Source organism: Pygoscelis adeliae, unplaced genomic scaffold (genome assembly GCF_000699105.1).
Source record: "Pygoscelis adeliae isolate BGI_AS28 unplaced genomic scaffold, ASM69910v1 Scaffold247, whole genome shotgun sequence".
Classification (NCBI taxonomy): domain Eukaryota; kingdom Metazoa; phylum Chordata; class Aves; order Sphenisciformes; family Spheniscidae; genus Pygoscelis; species Pygoscelis adeliae.
The window spans coordinates 313,555-341,501 of NW_008825316.1; the positions used below are offsets into that span (position 1 = coordinate 313,555).

The 27,947-nt window shown below is 37.7% G+C and overlaps 1 protein-coding gene across 1 annotated transcript in view; it reads left to right on the forward strand.

Moving 5' to 3' along the window:
• Window positions 1-27,947, forward strand: part of BRINP3 (bone morphogenetic protein/retinoic acid inducible neural-specific 3) — a 244,624-nt gene that overhangs the window by 165,268 nt on the left and 51,409 nt on the right. Inside the window, exons 4-5 of the mRNA XM_009330268.1 lie at window positions 1,826-1,931; window positions 4,407-4,643. Of these exons, the coding sequence (XP_009328543.1) occupies window positions 1,826-1,931; window positions 4,407-4,643 (343 nt within the window). The remainder of the gene's footprint in view (window positions 1-1,825; window positions 1,932-4,406; window positions 4,644-27,947) is intronic.

A 27,947-nucleotide genomic window follows, 5' to 3' on the forward strand; every position in this document is an offset into this window, starting at 1 on the left:
CATCCTGACTCCATCTCATTTCTTTGCACAGCTGACACTCTGTTAACAGGTTTGGCTGAAGCCAGTTCTGTGTGTCATCTCCATGGGCTGCTGGCATTGCAAAGGGTCTCCTTCTCCACTCTCAGGAACACGAGTTCAAAGTGACAGAAAGGTGCCAAGAGCTTGGAATAGCCTAAGATTTTATATTTACTTTGCAAAAGTGCAAGAGGTCTTGGAAAATGTGAAATCTCAGTGGTTTCAAGAATAGCATGATCCAGCTGCAGTCACCCACACCTTCTGGTGGTAGCACAGGCTGTAAGAGAGCCAGCCAATCCTAAGCAACATGAACATTCATGGATTATTTTAGCAAACTTTCATATTTCTTTCAAAACAGATTGTTAAAATAGAAGCTTCCTTCTGTTTGTAAGAATTAATGTTAGTTGTCTGTTTCCATGTCAGTCGGTGGCTCAGTGGAGGTGTGTATTTTGGAAATAAGTTCCTTGACCCCATAATTTAGGCTTATTCTGCAGGAGACCCAGGGCAGAATACAATACCTGAAGTAACAGAAAATAGAAGTGGTTGTGTTCAAAACTGAGGCAGATCACCAAATAAGGGTAAATGTGGACAGAAACTCTGAGAAGATAAAAGGAAGAAAGCTAAGAAGTTCCAGGACAGTGGCTAGGAGCAGTTTGGGAGGGGGTATGATAGAGGAATTGGTTGTAGTTTGGCAGTAAAGGAGGCTGGGATGATATCCCATGGCCAGCATTTCCTGCTATGGCTCTGTTTGTATTACTTTTAGTCCACTTTCGCTTTCTTCTTTCTGCCTAGTCTTGGTATAAAGGAGAAGGAGCTACAAACCCATAAATTTTCTACAGCACCCAATCTAGTTTAAAAAAAGTGAGAACATGGTATACCCATCTACCCTAAGGGTTTGGTTTTTTTCCTTGACTCCCTATACAGACAAAAAAAACTAAAACTGGGGTGCTGCCTATTTCTGCTATGGAGCTGCCTGCCTGCTCTCTGGGCACAACAATGCTTCAAAAGCTGCAGTGCTTCATTGGTGAGAAACTACATTAGACCCCTCACTTAGGATAACATTAAAAAAAGAAATTAGACTTTGTAATTATTTTTTGACACTTAAGAATTATATATATTATTCCATTGTCTTTTTTTTTTAATTATCATTATTCATTCATTTAACTAACTGCCTGTTTCCAAGCACAATCCTCAACTGTTAAGCCAGAGCTCTACTTGTGGTGATTCTGTTTTGATCAATTTAGCTGTATTTTGATTCTGTGGTCATGGATTCAGTGATTAAAATAAGCTGGATGCCTAGAATTTTATGTCTAATCTTGTCTTAGGCCTTTTTCTGATTAAAAATATCCCACCACTACCACCATTATAAATACAGCTAATAAAAGGTTTTTATTTCTGAATCCTGCTGTGCTACACAAGAAAAGTCAAAGTTTTTTCCATGGTTTCAGCAAGGAGTTGCCATGTACACAAGTTTCATCAGTGAAAATCAGGGTCCTCATTTTTATGAACCACTTTTATTAAACTTGTTCTAATTCCCATAGCTATGAAGAAATAAATTGTCTTTAGACTGTTGGTCAGCTAAAGTATTTGCAAGGATTCTCTGCAATAGAAATAGCACTCCCCAAAGTTTGTGGTACTGGTAAAACATTTGCAGTCATACTTTTCATAATTAAAATGAGCTATTTCACCTTAATTACATCTGAAATGTTCCACCAGCTGAATTAACAGGAAACTTTATGAAATGAGCTTCTGAACTCCTCAGTCTGTTTTGAATAACACAGCAAATGATTTTCCATTCCCTTACCATCAGGTAACAGAAACGCGGACTGGTCCTCTTGGCTGCAGTAACTATGACAACCTAGATTCTGTCAGCTCTGTTCTGGTTCAGAGTCCTGAAAATAAGATTCAGTTGCAAGGTATGTAGGTGCAATTTCATTAATTTGTTTTGGAACACATGACATTTATCACACTATTTGTTTTTCTTTCTTCCGGCTCATAAAAGGTCATTTTCCTTTTTTTTTTTTTTCCCTGTGTGCAATAAGTACATTCTAGACAAAGTCAAGGAAATGTCAGTAACTCATGTTGCCTTTAAAATGGAAAAAATTTCTGTACACATCAGAAAATAATTTGAATAATGCTGTTAACATTTTACAGCCCTATTTAGCAACCACTTGCACACCTTTTAAACAGCCTGAATTCACATAGATTCCACCAAGCAGGGAATGACATTTAGTGTGCTCAGCCTGCTTTGCACATAGTGAGTAGTAGCTTATACCTCATGCAGTCGTCCCACTGAAATGAATGGAGTCACCAGAGGAACAGGATATAGATTTTCAAAAACTTTAAATAATGAAGAGTCCAAAGGCTCCTCTTGGGAATTTTAAGAAAACCTGGAAGATTAGGCATCTCACTGATTAGAAAAATAATAGTAATTATATATTAAAAAAAAAAAAGAAAAAAGTGAGAGAAAGGGAAAGGAAGAGGAAGAGGAAGAGAAAGAGGAAAAGGAAAAGGAAAAGGAAAAGGAAAAGGAAAAGGAAAAGGCAGGAAGAAAAGAGGCATCATTTCTAATTAATTTTTTGTTAATTCCAGTAAATGCATTTCCCAACCTGCATATTAGGTACATAAACATTTTTGAAAAACCACCCACTAGGGTATTAGGCCCTTAAGAATTGCTTTTTTCAGTTACACAAATGTAGCATGAACAACTTATTATTATTCCTATGAAAACAGACTAAATTCTTTTTACTTTGTGTACTTGTGTATACCTCTGCGTATATAAGACAGAAGAATACAGTTCTTAATTTGCAGTTACAGGTAGCTATACAATTATTTCCAGTTTTAAAAAATTTCCATATTGGTTCACAAATCAGTTGGACATATAGTGTGAAGTTGTTGCTGATTATTAAAAATGGCTGTCAGGGAAAGATTATCTTCCTGTTTAAAACATCCATGTGGGTTTTTTCCCCTTTCCTTTCTCTCTCCCCAGAATAGGTTAAAAGCCATAAAATCATACAATGATTTCAGAGACAGTATATATTTAAAAAAAAAAAAAAACCAAACTTCTCATTTCCACTGGGATGCAATGAAATATTTCCAGAAATAATTTTGTGATTTTTAATGGTCTCCAGCATGCATGATGTTTGTCAGTTAAAATATGGAAAATAATCTTTACATCCCTCAGACAGTGGTTTGACTCATGCCATTGGATTGTCATTATGAGAAATATGTTATCAGAACTGAGTAAACTATTTCATATTTATCATGGAAGAATTGAACAAGAATCAAGTTTGCTTACAGTTAGTTAAAATGCTTCTATATAAAATACTAATTCCCATCATTGGGATGATATAAAAAATTATCAAAATTTTCAGATAAGGAAGTCTAAATTTCTGGTCACAAATATTCTGAACTTTTGATTCACCTGCTCTGTGGTTCTGATACATCAAAGTGACATGCTTTTGCAAGGCCTCTGCATGCAATGGCAGGGTAAAGTGTGAAAACACTTTGCAAAGGGATTTACAACATAGCAGGAGTTTTGTGAAACACCATGGGAGCTAGGCTTTGCACCCTTTCTCCATGCTAAACCTTTAGTAGATTTAAGAATGTATTTTCTTTCTCAAGGTTTTATAGCCCTACCCATCACATCCAATTGACTGTCACTTAGCAATTAAATACCAATGTTATAAGACATGAAATATCAGCCGAATTTTTTTTTTCTAAAATTTCCTCCAACCCAATTTTTCCCATTCTTCTTAGTTTGTCTCTACAGAATCATGATGAGATAACTAGAGTTATTTAGACAAGCTATATCTTGTTGTGTCAAAGGCAACATGGAAAACAAGTCCAACACAGAATGGAAATGTTTACCTTCACACCTCTTTTTCTGATTGTACTGTATCTTTACTCTGTCTTTCAGGGCTTCTTTCTCTTCATCAGCACTCTCAAAATTTGCATTAGCTTCTGGTACCAAGATTATAATTCAGCTGCATGCTTCCCTACTGCAAAGCTCTTACTGCTGAGGCTGTTCATTCAGTAATTCTTTACAAGCAGAAGTTGATGTAATCCTTTCTTTCTGTTTTTGACAATCCCCCTGGAAAGAAATTATACCAGTAAATGCTCTATCTGATGAACACAGGTTACTAGTTAGTGGAATGGATGTTTCATACTGAGAGGGAAAGGTGAGGAATATATCTGAAATTAATTCTTAAGAGAGGAAATATATGACATAATGCAAATGCTAGACAGATGTGTAAATTGTCCTAAAAAAGCCATATAGTTTCCTTTTTCATAATCTTTTGTTTGTTTGTTTGTTACATAGGTTGGGGAAGCTGCTTGGCTTGAGCATTCCTTTGCATTTAATAACATAATACTTACTCTATTTCCTTCAGGTCTTCAGGTCATCCTGCCTGAGTATCTGCAAGAACATTTTGTCCAGGCAGCTCTGAGCTATATTGCCTGCAATTCGGAAGGGGAGTTCATCTGCAAGGACAATGACTGCTGGTGTCAGTGTGGTCCCAAATTCCCAGAGTGCAACTGTCCCTACATGGATATTCAAGCCATGGAAGAAAATCTGCTCCGCATAAGTGAGACTTGGAATGCATACAACAGTGAATTTGAAGAATCTGGTGAGATATTTTATAAAATTTTTGTCTGTTTGGTTGTATCTCACAAAAAGTATTTATACAACAGACTCCATCTGAAATCTGCAGAATAGTTTGTACACCTAAAGCTGAACATACTCAAATGCATCCTGGATCCGAGTCTTAATTATTATAACATTCTAATAGGAAGTGTTGTCCTCACTTAGTGATGATCAGCGGTCTATGTAATTACATTAGGATTTAGGCAGCTGTGTTTGAGTATGCTATACTTTGTGAAGTCCAGGGCTGTGAGGACCTCGTCCCTATTGGAGCAAGAAGTGTACTGGAGGAGGCAGAAAGCAGAACAAATGAAGAACAAAGTCTTCATTTTATATGGGTATTCTACATTTTTGTTCTGTAATGCAGCTGAAACATGTTTCATTTCACATCCATTTTTCAGTGTTGGGTCAAAGTTTCTCCTGTACTTACCCTTTATCCTGTCCCTCCAGTGATACCATGAAGCTGACATGGAGAGCATAATCAGCCCTTGATTTACCAAGTAGTTAATAGTTCATCCCATCATTGTTGGCAACTTGTTTTTTCATATGATTTCTGTTTAAACTGGACCTATCCATGTTGTCTCTACAACACGTTTGTGCCACATTGGTTTTCTTTAAAACATTGAGGTTTGTTTCATACATCATTTCACCTGTCCTTATAATCAGAACTTCTAGTCCCATAGAGAATGGGAACCACAGGTAAAATCAGCTTCTGAACAACTGTTTTCACAACTCAACTCACTCAGTGATATCAGTAACAGCTGTCTAGCCAGATGGTGGGAAAAGCAAGGAGAACTCAGAAAACCTGGGAAAAATCACCGAGAAAAAAAAAAGAGATGAGGAAGGTAAGGAAGAAGCAGAAAAAAGTAAAAATCACAGTTTTTAATGAGTTGTGTTGGAGAAAGAGAACAAGTGAGTAGAAGAGAGGGTGAAGAAGACTATTCAGTGGTCATGGGAAGAGTGTGGGAGAGAAGAAATATCAGTACAATACTTAACTGTGAACAGTACGTTGTATACATTCATTTTTTATATTTGTTTTATTGTTAAAGACTGATTTCTCAGTTCAAGGTTGAGAATTTCAAAAGACCCTATATCAGTTAAAATTTCGGTTCTTGTAACTTTTGGTGAGACCTGATGCCTAAACCTGAGTCTGTTTGAAGATCTCAGGCCCTTTTCCCAGCCCTGGTCTCACTCTTAACATGAAGATACCAGAACTTAAAATATTTCTCCTTGGAGGATCACAGACTTATCTGATTATAAAAGCATGAATTTATATTTTGTTTTTGTGTACATAAAAATGTATTTTTCCAATGACTATTTTGACACCTTTAAGCATTTATAGAGTCATGATATCATTTACTACTTTGCAAACTAGGATAAGTGTATTAACTCTACAGAAGGGCACAGTTTTATTTACCATATTTTGTCCTATTTGAATGGGATGTGATACTATTCAGTGCCTGAAGAATGTCATTTGATGGCACCTATTTAACAGCAATTTTAGTTAAGGTGAAAGAGCACACATATCTGAATCTGTGGAGGATTCTTATAGCAAGCTGTATAGGGGAATCAAATTACTTATGAGTTTGAATAATTGTCAGCTACACGTATAGTCCTATATTCAAGATTGAGACATGAATGTCAGGGCAAAAATGGGTAAGAGTTAAATTTTGTGCTTTTAAAAAAGGCTCTTTAGCTATGCTGTGTGAATCACTAAAATGGCAACTTCACATACATCTGTCAATTGGGTAATTGTTAGTAGGTGTGGTTACTAAAAAGTGTGAAATATAGATTATTAACATCATTAAGACATTTGCCACACCCACTTGAATTATTTATTTAGCCCTTGGATTATTTAAATAATTTTTAATCTAATAAATATATAAAGCATGACTTCCACATCTCATAGTAAGCTTAGAAAAGCTCTGCTTTTAACTTATAAACTGTTTTGCGTGAAGATGTTCATGGAAAGATAAGATAGGCAACTTTGTATGTGTATGGGTCTGAAAAAAAGTTGATGTGAAATTTTGATAGATAGCTTAGTTATTGCCCATTCAACCTCCCTATATAAATCATATATTACCACCTGAACAGCTCTTCCAGTACTGTTACACATGGTATGTAAGCATTTCTAACCACAGTGATTACTGAGACATATTCTGAAAAATTTAGAGCTTATGCAATATTTAAACTATGAAAAACGTTATTAACAAATATCAGCATGATCTGATTCATGATAATAGCATGTTCAGAGAACAAAAGTGCCCTTTATTAAACAAAACTAATGTTTTAAATATATATTTTATAACTTTGATGTGGGATATATATCCTTCAGTCTTTGTCTAAATCAGTGTAAGTCAGCTTTTGAGATAAGAGTATGTTGTTTTATTCTAATCAATTTATAATAAAAATAAATTAGCTAGAAAAGAGTAGGGTAAAAGAAGGCCAGATTATTTAGTAATTTGGAGTCTGAGTAGACAAGGGACAGGATAATCCAGAGCACTAGCTACTGGCTCATGTAGTCTACTACTAACTACAGATGAATGAATGAATGAATTCCATTCTTTGACACTATGAACTCCAGATTCAAGTAAAGTTAAATACAAGTGTATTAATTTTCTAACTTTTCTACCTTCCAAGCCCTTTCTTACCTTACGTATAACAAAACGGTCCTCTGAATTCAGAAACAAATTTTGTCCCCTAATACAGACCTGTAAAACTTTCTGGGTTCACCTGAGGTCATGCACATTATCTGTGGGCAGAATTTAGCCTAAAGAGGAAGAAGTAAATATTCTATTTGAGATGGTTTGTTTCCTGTCGGTGTTATCTTTTCTTCTGTCTGTTCAAAATAAAACAACTGAGGAATAGATTTTTTTAAAGAAAAAACCAGCAGGTCTTCAGTGCCTAAATCCCATTTGAAATCAGCGGGTAGCTAAATTTAGTTTGTGTCTTTGAAACTCTCCATCTGAATTTCCAGAAATAAAGAAAATTAAAAAAAAAAAAAAAAGCAACAGGACTGTTTTCTCTACAGCCTACTGCTGTCTTCCAAATTAGGCAGTTTACATTATTGTTTTACTTTTTAAATCATGAGATGCAAAAGAAAAATATGTGTACCTAGTTAAAAGTCAAAGATCCTGAACACTACAATTACAACTGCAAAAAGGTAATAATTTAGTATGACTGCTCTGTGCATACATGTTCAACTGCAACAAGTAATCTTGTTAGACGAATGTAATGTTGGGTGAAATGAAAGCATGTACCACATCAGGAACCTCACAAAGTTCAACAAGGAGACTTCCAAAGGCCTGCACCTGGGGAGTCCTGCACCAGGCACCAGGACATGCTGGGGGCCACCCAGCTGGAAAGCAGCTTGGCACAAAAGGACCTGGGGGTTGGGGTTGGACACCAGGTTGACCATGAGCCAGCAATGTGCCCTTGCAGCAAAGAAGGCTGATGGTACCCTGGGCTACATTAGGAGGAGTATTGCCAGCAGGTTGAGTGAGAGGATCAATCCCTTCTTCTCAGCACTGGTGAGGCCACACCTGGTGTACTGTCCATGTCTGGGCTCCTCAGTACAAGAGAGACATGGACATATTGGAGAGAGTCCTCAAAGGTTTTGAAGGGTCTGGAGCATCTCTTGTACGAGGAAAGGCCAAGAGAACTGGGACTCTTCAGCCTGCAGAAGAGAAGGCTCAGGGGGATCTTACCAATGTAGATAAATACCTGAAGGGAGGATGAGAAGAAGATGGAGCCAGGCTCATTTCAGTGTGCCCAGTGACAGGACCAGAGGCAGTGGGCCCAAACTGAAACACAGGAGATTCCCCCTGAACATCAGGAAACACTTTTTCACTGTGAGGGTGACTAAGCACTGACACAGGTTGCCCAGGGAGGTTGTGGAGTCTCCTTCCTTGGAGATATTCAAGGACATCTGGACACGATCCTAGACAACTGGATCTGGGTGGCCCTGCTTGTGCAGGGGTTTGGACCAGCGGTCCTTTCCCACCTCAACAATTCTGTTACTCTGTGATCAAAGAATTTTCCTGGTTTTCACATAGAAGGACTCTGGTCTGTAATTTGGGTTTACTGGTAGTGACAATTTTATTTTGAGCAACTGTGATTATTATAGATTAGATGACCAAACATATTCTAGTTCAGAATGTGTCATTCATTGTTATGTGCAGATTTCATCTCACTCAGTCTCTTCTGGCACCATTTAATTACACAAATTTCATTTTAGAGGATATGAAGCAATATGTTATTTATCTCTCAGTAAATTCGAATGCCTTTTTCATCTCTCTAGCTGCTCTCCAGCAATACATACTTGATCACTACTAGCTCAATGAGCTTCATATAACCTCTTAATATCAGGGTATGTACTAAGTTCTCAAAGAAATTGCAAGAGCTACTTTAGATCATTTACTCTGAACCATCTGCTTATTCTTTATCATATCTTGTGGTTTCCAGACTCAGCTTCTACCCTTGCAAATGAGCAGCTGTTTCCTTATCAAAAATCCACACTAAAGCTGTTCAAACTTTATTAACAAATTTCATTAGTTTTTTGAGGCCTTTGGCTGAATTAATGCGTAAGCAAATTTCTCTCCGGGAACATCATTCCAAGAAGCTGTGTTCTTATCACCTAAAACATGGCTTAAAAATATAACCTCTAGTGGAATCAAGCAGTGTTTCATTTACCCTTTCTTAATATGCATGAAACTAGCCTTTCACAGGAATTTGTAGCCTAAAAGGACAACTAGATAATCTAGTTGACCTGTTGTTATCACAAGCCACTAAGTTTCACTGAGATTCCAGAATATGGAATCCACATACATTAGTTAGATTAAAGCACTGCAATCTTCATTAGTATGCCTGTAGCCTGCCCCACCTTTTCAATGTGTTGCTCTTTTAATATTGCCAATTTTCCTGTACCCCTTCTGCCCCTAATACTAGGAGCATGTACTTGTCCAGCTCCTCCTCCTACCTCATCCTCTCAGTAAACTTCATCTTTCCATTTCAGGAAAAAGCTTTGACCTAAGCACTCAAATGCTAATTAGTTTCACACAGTAAAGAGCGTCAAAAGATTCCTTGAAAAAATTCTCCAATTTTTGAAGTATGGAGGACTTTCACAGCTTATGGTTACATCAGTGTTGAAGATGGTGTTAGTGAATATGTTGTCTTGCTACACATCACTGATTTTGGAAGTTTTTGTGACTCTCTTGGCAAGACTTAATGTACAAAGAAGTAAATTATAATATGCAACTCTGTCAATGACTGACTGGCAATTTAGCATTTTACAGAGATTATTACACACTAAAACACATGAAAGGCATGAAGACCCATAAAAACATCGACAGGTTCTGGATTCTGACAGCAAAGATAAGAATATGATCATGCATTTTCTGTACCATAATCCTGGTGTGGTAGGCTGCTGAGTGCCTTTGGAAATCTGGCCATTTCATTTAAACAATTTAGATGACAGCAATTTTCTTTTAAGGTGTTCTGCTCAGTGACATCTAAAAGAAATTTGTAGCAGTCCATGTTGCAACTTAATTTCATTTTTTCTAAATTAAAAAGGCTATTAAAATACATAAGGACATGTATAATAGGGTTGCTCAAACAATAGAAGATGGCAAAAGTGCATTTTCATAATTTCTTTTTTTATCACTAGCATTTATGAGACCTCCTGGAAACATGAAAGTAAAAACTTCCATCCAGGCATTTATTTTCACATAGCTCACATGCAATGGCAAGCTTGCTGCCTTGTATTTGCATATTTCCCAAGTGCTGAGCAGTTGATTTTTTTTTTTTCATTGAAGACAACAAAATCTCTTTTGAAATATTTCCTTGAAAGGCATGGGATGAGGAGATGTGCAACAAATATTATGAGGTTTAATTTCAAAGTAGCTTTGAAATTGAAAACTTATTCTTTCAAATATTTAGTTTAAATACAAAATACTATGGAAGGAAATAACATGCCTACAACAAATTAGAAAAAAATTTACTGTCAGAGTTGGGCTTAAATATGATTCAGTGAAGCGCTTAAATATGTGCTTATTTTAATCATTTGTAGTCCACTAACTTTATAGATTTGACTTGTGTGCTTAAATGTTCAACATCAGCTTAAATAGATCAGAGCCAGAGCCATCTAGGACCTTGAAGAACTTGGCCCACTGAACACAAAAATTGTTTATGCTACAAGACATGTGGCTTCACAGGCATAATTAAACATCAGAAGTCATCCTGTAAATATTTTGAAATGTATCCTTGTACATCTTTAAAAGACAAACTTCTCAAAATGTGGAGTTTGTTTTTTTCAATCACTTCTGTATCTGCTTAATAGAGATATTTCAAAAGGTAAATTTCAGTATCACAGAAAGTGCAAGTGGTATAAGTACAGCCAAAGTAAATTGATATTAACTTTCATATTAATATTTGCTGAAACTGTTTTTCATTAGCAGGTTGAGTGAGAGGATCAATCCCTTCTTCTCAGCACTGGTGAGGCCACACCTGGTGTACTGTCCATGTCTGGGCTCCTCAGTACAAGAGAGACATGGACATATTGGAGAGAGTCCTCAAAGGTTTTGAAGGGTCTGGAGCATCTCTTGTACGAGGAAAGGCCAAGAGAACTGGGACTCTTCAGCCTGCAGAAGAGAAGGCTCAGGGGGATCTTACCAATGTAGATAAATACCTGAAGGGAGGATGAGAAGAAGATGGAGCCAGGCTCATTTCAGTGTGCCCAGTGACAGGACCAGAGGCAGTGGGCCCAAACTGAAACACAGGAGATTCCCCCTGAACATCAGGAAACACTTTTTCACTGTGAGGGTGACTAAGCACTGACACAGGTTGCCCAGGGAGGTTGTGGAGTCTCCTTCCTTGGAGATATTCAAGGACATCTGGACACGATCCTAGACAACTGGATCTGGGTGGCCCTGCTTGTGCAGGGGTTTGGACCAGCGGTCCTTTCCCACCTCAACAATTCTGTTACTCTGTGATCAAAGAATTTTCCTGGTTTTCACATAGAAGGACTCTGGTCTGTAATTTGGGTTTACTGGTAGTGACAATTTTATTTTGAGCAACTGTGATTATTATAGATTAGATGACCAAACATATTCTAGTTCAGAATGTGTCATTCATTGTTATGTGCAGATTTCATCTCACTCAGTCTCTTCTGGCACCATTTAATTACACAAATTTCATTTTAGAGGATATGAAGCAATATGTTATTTATCTCTCAGTAAATTCGAATGCCTTTTTCATCTCTCTAGCTGCTCTCCAGCAATACATACTTGATCACTACTAGCTCAATGAGCTTCATATAACCTCTTAATATCAGGGTATGTACTAAGTTCTCAAAGAAATTGCAAGAGCTACTTTAGATCATTTACTCTGAACCATCTGCTTATTCTTTATCATATCTTGTGGTTTCCAGACTCAGCTTCTACCCTTGCAAATGAGCAGCTGTTTCCTTATCAAAAATCCACACTAAAGCTGTTCAAACTTTATTAACAAATTTCATTAGTTTTTTGAGGCCTTTGGCTGAATTAATGCGTAAGCAAATTTCTCTCCGGGAACATCATTCCAAGAAGCTGTGTTCTTATCACCTAAAACATGGCTTAAAAATATAACCTCTAGTGGAATCAAGCAGTGTTTCATTTACCCTTTCTTAATATGCATGAAACTAGCCTTTCACAGGAATTTGTAGCCTAAAAGGACAACTAGATAATCTAGTTGACCTGTTGTTATCACAAGCCACTAAGTTTCACTGAGATTCCAGAATATGGAATCCACATACATTAGTTAGATTAAAGCACTGCAATCTTCATTAGTATGCCTGTAGCCTGCCCCACCTTTTCAATGTGTTGCTCTTTTAATATTGCCAATTTTCCTGTACCCCTTCTGCCCCTAATACTAGGAGCATGTACTTGTCCAGCTCCTCCTCCTACCTCATCCTCTCAGTAAACTTCATCTTTCCATTTCAGGAAAAAGCTTTGACCTAAGCACTCAAATGCTAATTAGTTTCACACAGTAAAGAGCGTCAAAAGATTCCTTGAAAAAATTCTCCAATTTTTGAAGTATGGAGGACTTTCACAGCTTATGGTTACATCAGTGTTGAAGATGGTGTTAGTGAATATGTTGTCTTGCTACACATCACTGATTTTGGAAGTTTTTGTGACTCTCTTGGCAAGACTTAATGTACAAAGAAGTAAATTATAATATGCAACTCTGTCAATGACTGACTGGCAATTTAGCATTTTACAGAGATTATTACACACTAAAACACATGAAAGGCATGAAGACCCATAAAAACATCGACAGGTTCTGGATTCTGACAGCAAAGATAAGAATATGATCATGCATTTTCTGTACCATAATCCTGGTGTGGTAGGCTGCTGAGTGCCTTTGGAAATCTGGCCATTTCATTTAAACAATTTAGATGACAGCAATTTTCTTTTAAGGTGTTCTGCTCAGTGACATCTAAAAGAAATTTGTAGCAGTCCATGTTGCAACTTAATTTCATTTTTTCTAAATTAAAAAGGCTATTAAAATACATAAGGACATGTATAATAGGGTTGCTCAAACAATAGAAGATGGCAAAAGTGCATTTTCATAATTTCTTTTTTTATCACTAGCATTTATGAGACCTCCTGGAAACATGAAAGTAAAAACTTCCATCCAGGCATTTATTTTCACATAGCTCACATGCAATGGCAAGCTTGCTGCCTTGTATTTGCATATTTCCCAAGTGCTGAGCAGTTGATTTTTTTTTTTTCATTGAAGACAACAAAATCTCTTTTGAAATATTTCCTTGAAAGGCATGGGATGAGGAGATGTGCAACAAATATTATGAGGTTTAATTTCAAAGTAGCTTTGAAATTGAAAACTTATTCTTTCAAATATTTAGTTTAAATACAAAATACTATGGAAGGAAATAACATGCCTACAACAAATTAGAAAAAAATTTACTGTCAGAGTTGGGCTTAAATATGATTCAGTGAAGCGCTTAAATATGTGCTTATTTTAATCATTTGTAGTCCACTAACTTTATAGATTTGACTTGTGTGCTTAAATGTTCAACATCAGCTTAAATAGATCAGAGCCAGAGCCATCTAGGACCTTGAAGAACTTGGCCCACTGAACACAAAAATTGTTTATGCTACAAGACATGTGGCTTCACAGGCATAATTAAACATCAGAAGTCATCCTGTAAATATTTTGAAATGTATCCTTGTACATCTTTAAAAGACAAACTTCTCAAAATGTGGAGTTTGTTTTTTTCAATCACTTCTGTATCTGCTTAATAGAGATATTTCAAAAGGTAAATTTCAGTATCACAGAAAGTGCAAGTGGTATAAGTACAGCCAAAGTAAATTGATATTAACTTTCATATTAATATTTGCTGAAACTGTTTTTCATTGTGCATCCATCCTCCATCATTGCTTTGATTGCAAAGTACTAGCTGAAGTGAATTGTTGTTGCAAGCTATTTCTTCTTAAATCCCTGGATTCACTGGATTTGGACTTCATGTCTAATGTATTTTATAATTCCCTGATAACTCCAGGATGTCTTGCTATTGAGCATTGGTTACCCTTTACATGTACTGACTTAAAATCATCTGAAAACATCCACAGTTTTGAAAAGTTCACCTAAAAATTATATCTGAATCCTCAGTTAATGTATAGCACTACATAGAAGTTACCAAAATTTTCTTGTTTGCATCAGCATAGGTTGCTTTTGGGACTCTAGAGTCCTGCTTCCTCAGTTCAATTCTATTTTTCCATTTTTTTATAATGATTGAATTAATGATGTTCCCAAAATCCCTTGTATAAAATAATTGGATTTAAGGGTTGAAGAAAGCAGGTTCTAATAGAGGAGATGATAAGCTTATTACTGAATTAAATATCAGTAATACTGAAGATGAGGAAGTTCAGGCATCCCACTCTTTTTTGGGGGGTAAAATTTGCATCTTATATAATTAATTTTATGTAAAATCTACAGAAAGTAATAGGAGAGATCATCTCTACCATTCTATAATCTTCAGTAAGATTTAGAGAATTATCCATTTAATAGTGTCACAAATTTATGTCTCCATCTTCAAAATTGCGAAATATCATAGTAGTGGAAAACCACCATATTTTGATGATACACTTTCAGAACTGTCTCCCTTCTCCTTCAGTTCCTATTTTCCTATATGAAATATGAGCATACTGTAAAATGCCATATTTGAAACAAGAAAGGCTCTTTCCACTAAGCACATCTACTTCCCAGATTTGTAAATCTGTTTTATTAAAACCAAGCACAACAGAAGCCCAAAGCTGGTCTTGGAAAAAGTGAAGAATTGGTGTTCTCTCACTCTTGAAGTTAATCTAAACCTTAATGAATTGAAACTCATATGGAAACTTGGCCAATATTTTTACTCTTAAATATTACTAAAAGACAGAATGTGTTTCAATTCACACTTTTCATTTTGGGATTGGTGGTGGTCTTGTTGTATAGACATCTGAGTCATCTGAGTCATGACTTCTCAAAAGATTGACTAACAATTTGTAGTCACATTACATGTCTCTATAAAATAGCACTGTGTGCTGACTCCAGGCTTCAAAACTGTTCTACTGTTTCTTGTGAAGGATGAAGATCCCTATTCTCACAGTGAAGGTGGTTTCCAATATCCAGGCTGCAAAGCATGGTAAAATACAGCAAAATCAAGACTGGAAATTACAGTTGGCACTGACATGGAAGTGCAGATGCTCAGGGGAAAATTCTTTACACCCTCTGCTAGCCTTATGAATTTGCTACAGATGGGCAGCATTGCCTTTATGATTAATGAGGCTGTAAAGAAGCTGTAAAGGGGGAATTCTAAGATTGTTCCAAAGTCAGAGACCGGGTATGACAGTCATACAGTCAATCAATACATACATCCATAGCGAGTGATCATATTTGATCTCAAAATCTGCACAAATCTCTTAACATGTCTCAGGAAAGAGAATTTTACAGTCATTATTCTTCCATGTAGAGACTCTTAGAAGCTGAGCACATAGTAATACATCTGTTGAGTTTTTTTCTTTCAGTTGTTTTGAGTAACAATTAAAAAATAGCAGATGTAACTGAAATAATCAGACTTACTTAATTTGCTAAAAAAAATTTTATGCTTAAATAATGCAGACACAAAACCAGTCACTTAAACAAAATGTAAAGTTAAATCTATAGCTTAGACTTAAATAGATTAAAGTTAAAATAAAAATAAATTAAATAATGTAAATAAATGTAAATGGATTGTCCAGTGCTGAAGACAGAAATCTTAGACGTCTGGTTGACAGAATGAATTATGATGAAAGCCAATGACAAATCCAAATCTTCAAGATTAAATGTGAATCACAGCATAAAGACACAGGAAACCTGGGGGAAAGAAGTTTGCATCATCAGATAAGTACTAGCTTTTTCATAATTTCATATACTGTTGCCAGCTGAAGTTCTGAAATCATCTTAATTATGAAATATATCAATATCTCCCAGCAGTGCATTAAGGAATGCAACCAGTGTCCCTCATGCGGTTCATTCTTTCTCCTCCTCTTCATCAGACAAACATTTTAAAATATCGCTGTGATTATAATGTGTCAGGTTCTTTCTGATGGATGGCTCCAGCAAAACTACAGCAAGTCTGCATTTAGTCTGTGATGTTTAACCTTAACAATCTCTCTATTTAGTCAGAAAAAAACTAATATAACTTTGTTTGACATTCCAATAAGTCACAGATTTTTGCTATTCCTCTGGCTTGAATTCTTTCTAAAAACTGCTTTAGCAAAAGTGGGCACCATGGGATTCCTTTTTATTGCCTCTCACTATCTTCAAATCAAAGTCACCTAGCTGACAAGTAAAAAGGTAATTTTTCCCAGCTGCCAAACCTGCAGATTGACTACATCGTGTAGATATCATCCTGGGTTCTAGCCTTCTCCCTTATTACCAGCAGTAATGACAACCCTAAGATCTAAACAATAACTCCTGTGTAAACTACAGTGATGTTGTTTTAAAAATGTTTAGACTGTTTTTTATCACTAGGTAAAAATTATCTTGGTGTTTGTAGGGTTCCCTATGATCCTTCTAGTACAGGAGGAAAAAAAAAAAGGAAAAGAAAAGAGAAACTGCATTCTAAGAAAGACATTTTAAAACACAGTTAATGTACCGAATGTCTCATTTACATCTGTTCCAAATTACTAAAAGTGAATAAAAAGGCAGAAGGTAACTGCAGGTTTAATTTGGAAATGTCAGTTTAAACATAGATGTTGCTATATGTACACTCTTATTGGAAGAAACTTCTTGTGATTATAATGGAAGAAAAGTGCCCAGACTGACTTTCAGACTCTATGTTGAGATTCCAAGTCTTAAATAACATTGCAAGATGACTAGGTTTGATTTGGCATCACAGACAGACTGTAAATTTAGAGTCCTGTACTGTCATTTGCAGTGAAGACAGTTTCCACTAGAAGTTCTCTCTTACCATGGTCCAGTGGCATATTACTGCTTTTCCAGTTACAGTGTTTCAATTCAAATGCATGTAACATAAGCTTAAAAATGAAATCTAGAACTAAAACTGAATACTGCAGGATTTCTTCAATTTATAAAATCAATAAATTTAACCTTGCTCTCTAATAAGCTTTGTTTTCATTGATTCAGAAGGATGAGAGAATGTACCTGTCAAAGGGCCCTTGCGAGCTCATTGTACATGGTACACACAAGATGTGATTGCACAGGTCATTCAGATAGCACAGTCTGTCTGTTGACCAGAATAGACCGAATACGATGCAACGTGAGTCTCATTTGAAATCTTAATTGAAAGACTCCTTGTGAAAAGTCTGAACAGACTCACTGGCAGTTGAAGGTGCTTTTTAATCACTGAGAACAAAGTCTTCAATCAATATGGTTCAAACTATTTGCCCCTGAGCAGTAGAGCAGTGGTTTTCTTTAAAATGGTGCTTACAGCTTCAGGCTCAAGGCCAAGAAAACTTAGCCCCCTGAGTTCTTAATATAATTATTGTTTTCTTTATTATCTTGCAAGGGTGTTAATTTGCATCCCAGTAATTAACTTCCCTATGTGGTTGACAGGAAGTTTAATCAATAGCATGAACAGGTACACCAACTGTCATTCCCTCTGTGACCAATACTCTCCTCCCCACCCCTCCCACCCCTGTGGAGGTGTCACTGTTTTAATAAAATTAACAGGTGGGATGTGCATAATTTCTTCAGAGAGTCAGTGTCTAAATTGTTCATCTCCTACTCCAAAAATGAAGGTACATCCAATCAGGTCCTGTCAATATAATTGCCCCTGTTCCAAAACTAAAAGCATTATATGACTCCTGCTAAAGCAGCACCTGGCAAATCAACTTATTAAAGTTTTACATGGCATTGCATTCTCAGACACTTTAAACGTCGTGATGACACTGTAATAAGAGAAGGACCAGAAGGCTTGATCTAATATAATTCTACTTATGTCCACCATGTACAGGACATAATGTAATTCCCTTCAAAGCTAGTGACAAAAAAACTCATTCTTGGTGGAATTCCAATCTGTCTTGGCAGCTTTGGACTTTCTTAAGAGGGATGTCATTCTGTGGCCTCTCTTTTCTTATAGGGCAGTGTTGTCTGTTCTGATTCATAGCTTCTTAAATCTTCTTTTGTAAGAGCTTAACACTGGTTATTTACTTCAACGGGTTTTCCAAGAACACTTTTCAATTTCACTCATTCTCTTCCCTGAACTATCCTTCTGTGATACATTACACGTTTATTTACCTTACCAAGTTTTCAAACTGCAGGAGTTACCAGCATGACCAAGAACAAGTAAGATAACTTTTGGGGTGACAGAGGTTATGTCTAAATCTACACATAAGAATTATGTCCTATGCATTATGTGCATTTATAGTGCTGCAGAAAGAGAATAATAGTTAGCACTAGATAGAAATTGGAACATCCATGCTGCAGGAATACTTGTAAACCATGTTGAAACGATCAGAGTGTTTACAAAAAAATCCAAAATAACCCATAGATAAATTTTTGAGAAATTTTTCTTAAAAGCTTACAATGAATTCCAAGGGACATTCATTTAAAGGGTAGTGATACAAACATTTTTAAAAGAGTAATGAACCAAAATTACACCTTAAAGAAAAACTGACAGGATGAAGGGAATGTCCTTCAAACTTTGGGATTTACAGAGACAGCTGTTAGAGTGAGGCTTTTTGGTTTCTGAAAAGTGAACTTGCTGTCAAGGTCATGTTTAGATTGAGAATAAGACACAAGTCACTTCTTAATTATAGGAAATGTGAGTCCTTTCAGCTCACAGCAGAGTCTACGGAAGGTGATTATCTCCTGCCTAGTAAAACTTCAGAATTAATCCATAATTTGTGGGATGATATTCTATCTTTACTACCAATTTTGACTCTGCAATTTTTTCCTGTCTGGGCACCAAGAGAGTCACAAGGCTTGTAAGGGGAGTATCTGTGGTTTCCTGTTCCTATACCAGGTTGATATTACTTGCATTAACTGTATATATTAAAAACGTACATATATATATACATGCCTGTGTATATAAACATATGTAACATATGTAAAATCAGTTGTATTGTAACATTTGCATAAGGTTCCTCAGAAAATATATATTAATGAAGGATCAGAGGATCTCTGTTCCCCACCAATTCCACCTTCACCTATGCTGATACTTAGCCCTGTTCTTTCCTCCTTGCAAAGCCTAGTGTTTAGAGGAGCTATCTCTGCAGCATTCCTCACTTCAAAAAAGAAAGCCAACAGAAAAAATCCCACAAACCTACTCCACTGCAAGAATCAAAAATTTTCTTCCCCTGAGGCTTACAAAGCAGCTAGACTGTACCAGTTCAAATAGCCTGTCCAATATTAATTGTTGAGCTTCTCTCCTCCTTCATATGCAGTCCATATCTTCCAGAGCACATACATTTCCTTCCTTCTCTTTGTCCTTCAGAAAATCAGAGGAGAGTTCATTTGTTTTGGAGAAGCAAATATTTTAATTATAGGGAGAGATGAATGATTTAGCCTAGATGGGGGGTGGGGAAGGAAAATTCAGCTTTACTATTTTTTCTGTGAAGAAATAAGGTTATTTCAAACTGCAGTCTTATGCTTCCTTGAATTGGATTATTTTCAAACATATATTTCTTGGCACACAGCTGCTACTTCTTTGACAAATTAAGTAATGCATCATGAACAACTAAAATTCATTGCAACATAACAACAAATCTATGTTCATTTTAGTACTTTGTTTTCTCCAGGCTTTTGAATCATAGTGGGATATTTAAAAAAAACATATATCTTTTATAAATCTCTTTAATAATATCTACACAATATTGAGACAGCATTTTATTGAACAGCAACCATATCTAACCATTTGAAATGTAGGTGTTATTGCTTTTTATTCTCTCAGACTACCAGCTTTGTGGCTTGAAGTTTCAATTTACAGCTGACACTGGTATTTGACTTGCTGTCATATTTATTGCCCTGATTACAATTAAAAGCATTGTTATGGGAAAGGATTGGTAATACCATGGTCATATTGTTAGAGTAGAAGGTTTTTCACATACAGTACAGCTATGTAAAAAGTGTGATAGTTATGTAAAAAGTGTGATAAACTGTTGGGGATTATGAGATCTTTCCTCCCAGAACTCTTGCTCCTCACACTAATTGAAGCTACCAGGGAGGACTCCAGGGAGGATGCAGTTGCTTGGAGCCATAAGCAAATTTATTATTATTATTTGTAATACATGACAACAATTAAATTTGGGGTCTATTGTGCTAACTGCCCCATAAAGATATAATAAGAGACAGGCTCTTCTATGAAGAACTTGCAGCCTAAACAGAAAAGACAGTTGAAGTGTAGCAGAGATAAGGATTTATTTACAGAATATTACAAAATTTTGAGGCAGCTATTTTGAAAAAAAACAAAACAACAAAACAGGAATAATCTTTCAATAATTGCAAAATGATGCTTTTTTGACAGAATACAGTAAACTGCTTTGACCTTAATTTTGAAATGATTATTCATTTTGTCATTTCTTACTTTGCAACTTTCATGTTATAATATGAAGTTAAAAGTTGACATAAAAATGTAAATTTTCTGTTCTGTCAAGGTGAAGTATTTTGACTGATTCAAAGTAAAGTAAAAAAAGAAAACCTTGCAATGTTCTTTTTAGAGGATTTCAGAGAAATTAGAAGCATTTGGATAATTTTAGAGAATTTCAAAAGATTTAGGTTGCATTCTAATTTTGGAATGCTAAAAATCCTTTCACAAAGTGGATTTTCTATGCTCTGCACAGTTCCACTTAAGAGCCTTCTTTGTTGTGAAATGAATAGTTTTAGCAGCTTTCCTTAGCTTTTGTGTGAAATTAATTGGTAGTCTTCTTTCCAGCTTCTAACCTATAGCAAAAATAAACCAATATTTATATTAAATAGTAGGCTTATTTACAGCATCAGCAGATAAGGTCAGCACTGAAATAGGCACAGAGTTTAAGCAAATTGGCAGAGCAGGGTTGGATGGCTTGCTTTGCTGCTCTGTGTCATTTTTTCTGTAGGTAAATAGATTGCTGGAGTTAGAGATATTTCCTTAGTGTTTTTCAATGAAAGCTTTTGGTCTGAATATTTCTTGTTGTCTCTGACTGTTGCTCATTTTCCTTATGCAATATTATCTGTTTATTTTGGCTTGCTTTTAGAATGATTTGTGCCAAAGGAAGGCTGGAATCATATTAAAACTAGGTGTAGACAAATGATTAGCATAGACAAGGAAACAGGTAATTTGGAAAAAAAGGCCACACCCCAACTGAACTAAAACTGCAGCTGAAATTTCTCATTTAATGTAAAGTTCCAAGTTCCTCAAGTAGTTTTTCCTCTGACAGGCAGGAATCTGGAAAGGCATTATTACAAGCACTTGCCTTTGGAACATCATCTCATGAATCACTCCTCAGAAATGGAATAGTATTCCCTCTGCAAAGCACTGGGGAAGATGAAAAAAAGAGATAGGATCTTCACAGAGACCCTACAGAGCCAGGCATCTGAACCCTTAGCTGTAACATGATGGGCAGCCAGAGTTTGTACTCCATCAAGTGGCAAATGCAGACTGTAAAGGTGGGGGAACAGGAGGCTTGTGACTTCTGGCACTAGGAAGATGGCTCCTTTTCCACCTGTAGATCTGTGACTGCAGAATAAGCTCAGTGTCCTGGGGAGCCATCAGAGTCAGCCAAGCCTGACCCACATGTAAGCACTAAAAAGCAGTGGGTAACGGAATTAGAAGATGGAGGTCCCCCTTTGCTGACCTGACCTGCTCTCTGGGGAGGTTTTCTAGGGACTTTGACCTGGGAAGTTGAGGCTAAACTGCTGGGGCTCATTTGACTCATCTTAGACTATTATCCCTTGCTGCTCATCCATGTGAACATCAGCAATACTGCCAGAGGAGAGCTGGAGTGTATCAGGAATGACTACATGGCTTGGGCCCATGTGGTGTCTTCTTGGTCCTACTAAGAAAAGGGAAAAATCTTTCTTAGGAATACATAGTGTAGGGTGACAGTAACAAGAGTAATGATAAAACAGGGCAAATGGAAATCCACCTCGAGTATGCCTGCTCAAATGCACTCAACATACGAAATGAGTAGAATGAACCGGAGTTCTGCATGAGGTCACAGAGGAACAACACTGTTACAATAGCAGAGACAGCATGGGACATCTTGCCTGACTGCGATACTGTGAAGGATGGATACAAGTTCAGAGAGAAGGGTAGTTGCCCTCTATGTTAATGAGTAGCTCGGATGTATGGAGCTCTGCTATGGGATGGGCAACAGGGATGAGAGCTTGTGGGTCAGGGTGAGAGGAGAGGCCAGCAAGGGTGACATTTCAGTGGGTGTGTGTTACAGACCACGCAGTCAATATGAGGAACTGGATGAAGCCTTCCTTAAGCAACTCAGGCATATGTCTGGATCACAGACCCTGTTTCTTGTGGGGAACTTTAACCTCCCTGACATCTGCTGAAAAGATGACACTGAGGGACATAAGCAGTCAAGGAAGTTTTTGGAGAGTGTCAGGAATAACATATTGATATAAATACTGGATGGATCAACAGGAGTGACACAGAGCTGGACTGGCTATTCCCTAACAAGGAAGTGCTGTTTGAGGGTGGGATAATCAATGGCAACCTTGGCTGTAGAGGACATGAAAGAGTGGTGTTGAGGATCTGGAACGGAGTGTGTAAGGAGAGCAACAGAATATAGATCTGGGCTTCACAAAAGCAGTCTTCACCTAATTCTGGGAACTGGTAGGTGGTATTCCCTCTGAGGCAGCTCTGAAGATAAAGGAGCTCGGGAAAGCTGGCCAGGTTTTAAGGACAGCATCCTCCAAGCATAAGAACTGTCCATCCTGACACTCAGGAAAATATGTAGATATACTGGGGAACCAGCTTTGCTAAGTGGGGAACTCAGAGTTCCAAAGAAAAAGGCAACATACAGGAGGTGCAAACAGGGACAGGCTACCAAGGAAAAATTCAGAAACATTGCCCAGACAGTTAGAGATGGTGATAGGAAAACCTAGAACCAATGCTTACAAGGGATGTCAAGAACAACAAAAAAAGCTTCTATAGTTGCCTTCATGGTAAAAGATTGAACAAGGAAATGTGAGCCTGCTGCTGAATAGGTTGAGGGATTTAGTGATTTATTTGTTTCAGCATAAACAGATAAAGCAGAGGTACTCAATTCCGCCTTTGCCCTCAGTCTTCACCAGCAAATATCCCAGGTCCTTTGAGCTCAGTAAGGGGATTCAAGGGAATGAAGAGCTACCAGCAGTGAGTAATGGTGGAATCAAGGGTTATTTGAGAGAACTTGACTCACGGTAGCCCATGGGATTCAACAGACTGTATCTGTGGGTTTTAGGAGAGCTGGATGATATCCCTGTAAGGCCTCTCTCTCTGTTAGTTTTGAAAGATCATGGAGACTGGGAAGATTCCTGATGACTGGAGAAAGGCAAATATTATGCCAATCATCAAAAAAGTCTGAAAGGATGATCCAGGGAACTACTGATTGATCAGCTTCACTTTGGTCCCTGGGAAAATCATGGATTGAGTCCTCTTGGACCACATTTCTGGAGATATATTTGGTTTATGTGGCAAGGTTTTGGTAGTGGGGGTGCTGCAGGGGTGGCCTGTTTTGAGAAGACACCAAGCACTGCCCCTATGTCAGACAGAGCCAGTGCCAGCCGGCGCCAAAACAGACCAACCACTGCCCAAAGCTGAGCTTATCAGTGACACTGGTGGTGCCTCTGTGATAGCATATTTAAGAAAGGGTAAAAAACAGCAGCTGTGAGACAGAGGAGGGAGAAAATGTGAGAAAATCAGCCCTGCAGACACCAAGATTGGTGAAGAAGGAGATTCACCTGCAGCCTGTGGAGAAGACCATGGTGAAGCAGATTGTCCTCCTGCAGCCCACTGAGGACCACAGTGGAGCAGATATCCACACTAAAACCTGTGGAGGATATCCACACTACAACCTGTGGAGGACCGCACTCCATAGCAGGTGGAGATGTGCTGAAGGATATTGCAGCCCATGGAGAGAAACCCATGCAGGATCAGGTTTTCTGGTAGGACCTGTGGCCTGTGAGGGACCCATGCTAGAGCAGTGTGTTCTTGAAGGACTGTACCCTGTGGATAGGACCCATGCTGGAGCAGTTCGTGAAGGACTGTATCCTCTGGGAGAGACCCCATGCTGCAGTAAAGGAACAGCATGAGGAGGAAGGAGTGGCAAAGATGAAGTCTTATGAACTGACTGCAATCCCCGTTCTTCATCCCCCTGCACTGTTCCTGAGGGAGAGGACGTAGAAGAGTTGGGAATGTAAGGAGTGAAGTTGAGCCTTGGAAGAAGAAAGGGCTGGGGGGAAGGTGTTTTTAGTTTTGTCTTTTTTTTTCTCACTATCCTACTCTACTTTTAATTGGCAATAAATTAATCTTCCCCAAGTTGAGTCAGTTTTGCCCACGTCAGTAATTGGTGATATCCCTGTCCTTATTTCAACCCATGATCTTTTTCATCTTATTTTCTCACCCTGTTCTGTTGAGGAGGGGAAGTGAGAGAGAAGCTGGGTGGGCATCTGGCAGCCAGCCAAAGTTAAGCTAGCACAAAGAACATGAGGGAGAAGACAGTGACTGGGTAAATCATGTCTGACTCACCTCATTCTCTCTATGATAAAATGCTGTTATGGATGAGGGGAGAGCAATGGATGTCATTTACCTCAGTTTTAGCAAGACTCTAGACATGGAATCTGGCCATGCAACTGGATTTTTACCTCTCTGTCCTTCCATCCAGACCACTCTATTTTAACTTGAATACCAGAATATTGTGGGAGACAGAGTGTAAGGTTACTGGGTCACATATCCTACCTGAAGACCAGTGGCAGCTGGAATACAGCAAGGGTCTATCCCAGGACTTGCTCTGTTTACCTTCTTTAGCAATGACCTGGAGAAGGCAATGAAGTGCACCCTCATCAAGTTTGCAGATGATACCAGTTTAAGGGAGGGGCATGGGAACCAGGTGATATGTTCAAAACCAGAGCTGCCATCCAGGGGGAAGTGGACAGGCTGGTGGAGTGGGACAACAGGAACTTGATGAAGTTCAGCAAGGACAAATGCAAAGCTCTGCCGTAGGTAGACAAAGCCCCAGCAGCGATCCAGGCTGGACCTGCTTGGCCAGGAGCAGCTCTGCAGGAAATTTCCTGGGGCCTGTTGGCAGCGAGTGGAGATGAGCATGTAGTGGCCTGATAGGATGAAGGGCAGCGGCATCCTGGGTGGTACAAACAGGAGCATGGCCAGGAGATCAAGGAGGGGATTAGCCTCAGTACTTGTTAGACCACATTCAGATACTGCATCCAGTTTTGGACTCCACAGTACAGGAAAGGCATTGGCAAACTGGAGCGTGGTCAGTGATGTCCCCAGAGTGGTTGGGGCTGGAGCACCCGCCCTGGGAGGAAAAGCCACGGGAGGAGGGCTTGGTCAGCCTTGGGCATGGAGGCTTCAGGGGACTCAAAGCAGACACCTTGTCTGCAGGGATGGGATCAAGAAGACGGAGCCAGGCTCTGTATGGTGAGAGGCAACAGACGTAAACTGAAACAAGAGAGGTTCAGACTGGAGATACAGAGAAACTTTTTCTCCATGAGGGCAACTGAGTCTTGGCTACCCAGAGAGGATGTGCTGTCTCCACCCACAGCAGTTTCCAAGACCCGAATAGACCAAACCCAAGCAACCTTGGTCTGATGTCAGAGATGATCTACTTGGAGCAAGAGGTTGGACTAGAGACCGCCTAAGGTCACATCAAGCCTGAATTGACATCTGATCCTAGAATTATGTTTTAAGAAGGGAGACGGCTTCCCAAAGTAGTAGTGGTCTATAAAAAGTAGTGGTCATTTGCAAGTAATTCTCATTATAAGAATGAGAAAAGATGAAATGCAATGTAGAACATGAATTCACTTCAGATAATTTTGAAATTGTATGAAAAGCTCTCATTTGGACTAGCATGTCAGACTACATAATTTTTTGTTCAGACATATAGTATCACACCCTTACTTGTTAAAGACTAGTTGATTTTTGACAATTTGCCTTAAGCCCATTGTAACATTTTGTTAGAGCCAAAACAGAAAAGTTTTTACATGAGGTATTATACACTTCTAGACTGTAATGGAGGAATTTTAATACTTTTAAAGCAAGTTAAGGAGCTTGATAGAAAAAGAAGATGTATGTACAAATGACAGATGCATAGATTTTACAGGCAATGCTGAAGTGTCACAAATGCTGTCAATCAAACTAATGAACATACACCATTTTATTCACTACAGAGTTTGTCAAAGATTTTTTATTGTTATTCTTAGATAAATAAGGGAGAAAAATGTTTCATTAAAGCATCATTTAGAGAAATGACATAAGAGCCCATTTCAATTGCTGTCTAATAGTAGATTTTGACATGATAATATGATGTAAAAAAGTTTTTTCTCCTACAAACATACTTTTACTGAGCTTGGAAATGTTGAGTTAAATGGAAAAACTGCTACAGTCCAAATTCTTATTCATTTTAGAAAATAAATAGTACATATATGAGCCTATTGTCAGTAGTATGTTTCAGTCAATAAAGGATTCTTAAACTGGCCAGGCAAAATACTTTTTCAGTTACTGTCAGGTTGCTTTTGCTCAGAAAATATCATTGCTTTTTCCATATTTGAATATTGGTAAAAAAATAAAATTAAGTTTAGGTTAGACTATGTAATCCACAATTAGAATTATATATTTACTGAAACATTATGTTGCAATTTCCAATATTAAAGGTTTTGATGTCATAAGGTTAAACTATTTCATTTTAGGTAAAAGGGCTCATCAGAATATGACATTAAATTAAATGACAGAATATAACTTGATGGAAAGTCAGCTCCCCAGAAACAGTAATTTCTAGAGACTGAGAGATGACTGAAATTTCATTTAGTTTACTTTGTTGTGAAACAATTTCTTTCTTAACATATCACCAAATGCAGGTTATTTTCAAACTGTGTTTTGCTTTAGATTCTCCTAAACTGCATGTAGATTGTCCCATCACTTAGTTTCTTCACATGTACATATATGCTGTCATTCATTTCAGTCATAATCCAGAACTAACAGAAGAAAAAAAAAGAACTATGTGTATTTTTTTTTCTTTCTTAGAAATCCACGTCAAATTTGAATTTTCCTATTTACCAGGGGACTCAGGAGTTTTGATCTTCCATAAAGTACATTACTGAGATCTCCCTGGACACAAGCTATGGCTTAAAAGAGCTATTGTTTTATCCTCCTGCTCATGTCATCCTGTCTGCAGAAGCTGAGATTGTTCTCTGCCTTTACACAGAGTGTGTCTTGGGCTGTGAGGAGGATATCGCTCTGATTCTAACACCCATACCCTAGAAATAATTTCTGTAACATTGATTGGGCAAAGAGTGGCTATATAACTTAAAAGAAAATTTTAAAAATGACAGTTTGAAACCTCAATCATGGGCTTGCTCTGTTTAATATAAAGAAAATAGGAGAAGAAAATGCAGTGACATTATGTGGCATGTTAATATTGCCAGCATTACATTGCACAGTCAGATGTTAGCCTGTGTTACTGTTATTAACCCGGTGTTCTGAATTCCCAAGCTTGTCCAAGTCCTGCGTGACTAACCTAGTGGCCTTCTATGATGGAGTGACTACATCAGTGGACATGAGAAGGGCTACAGATGTCGTCTATCTGGACCTCTGTAAGGC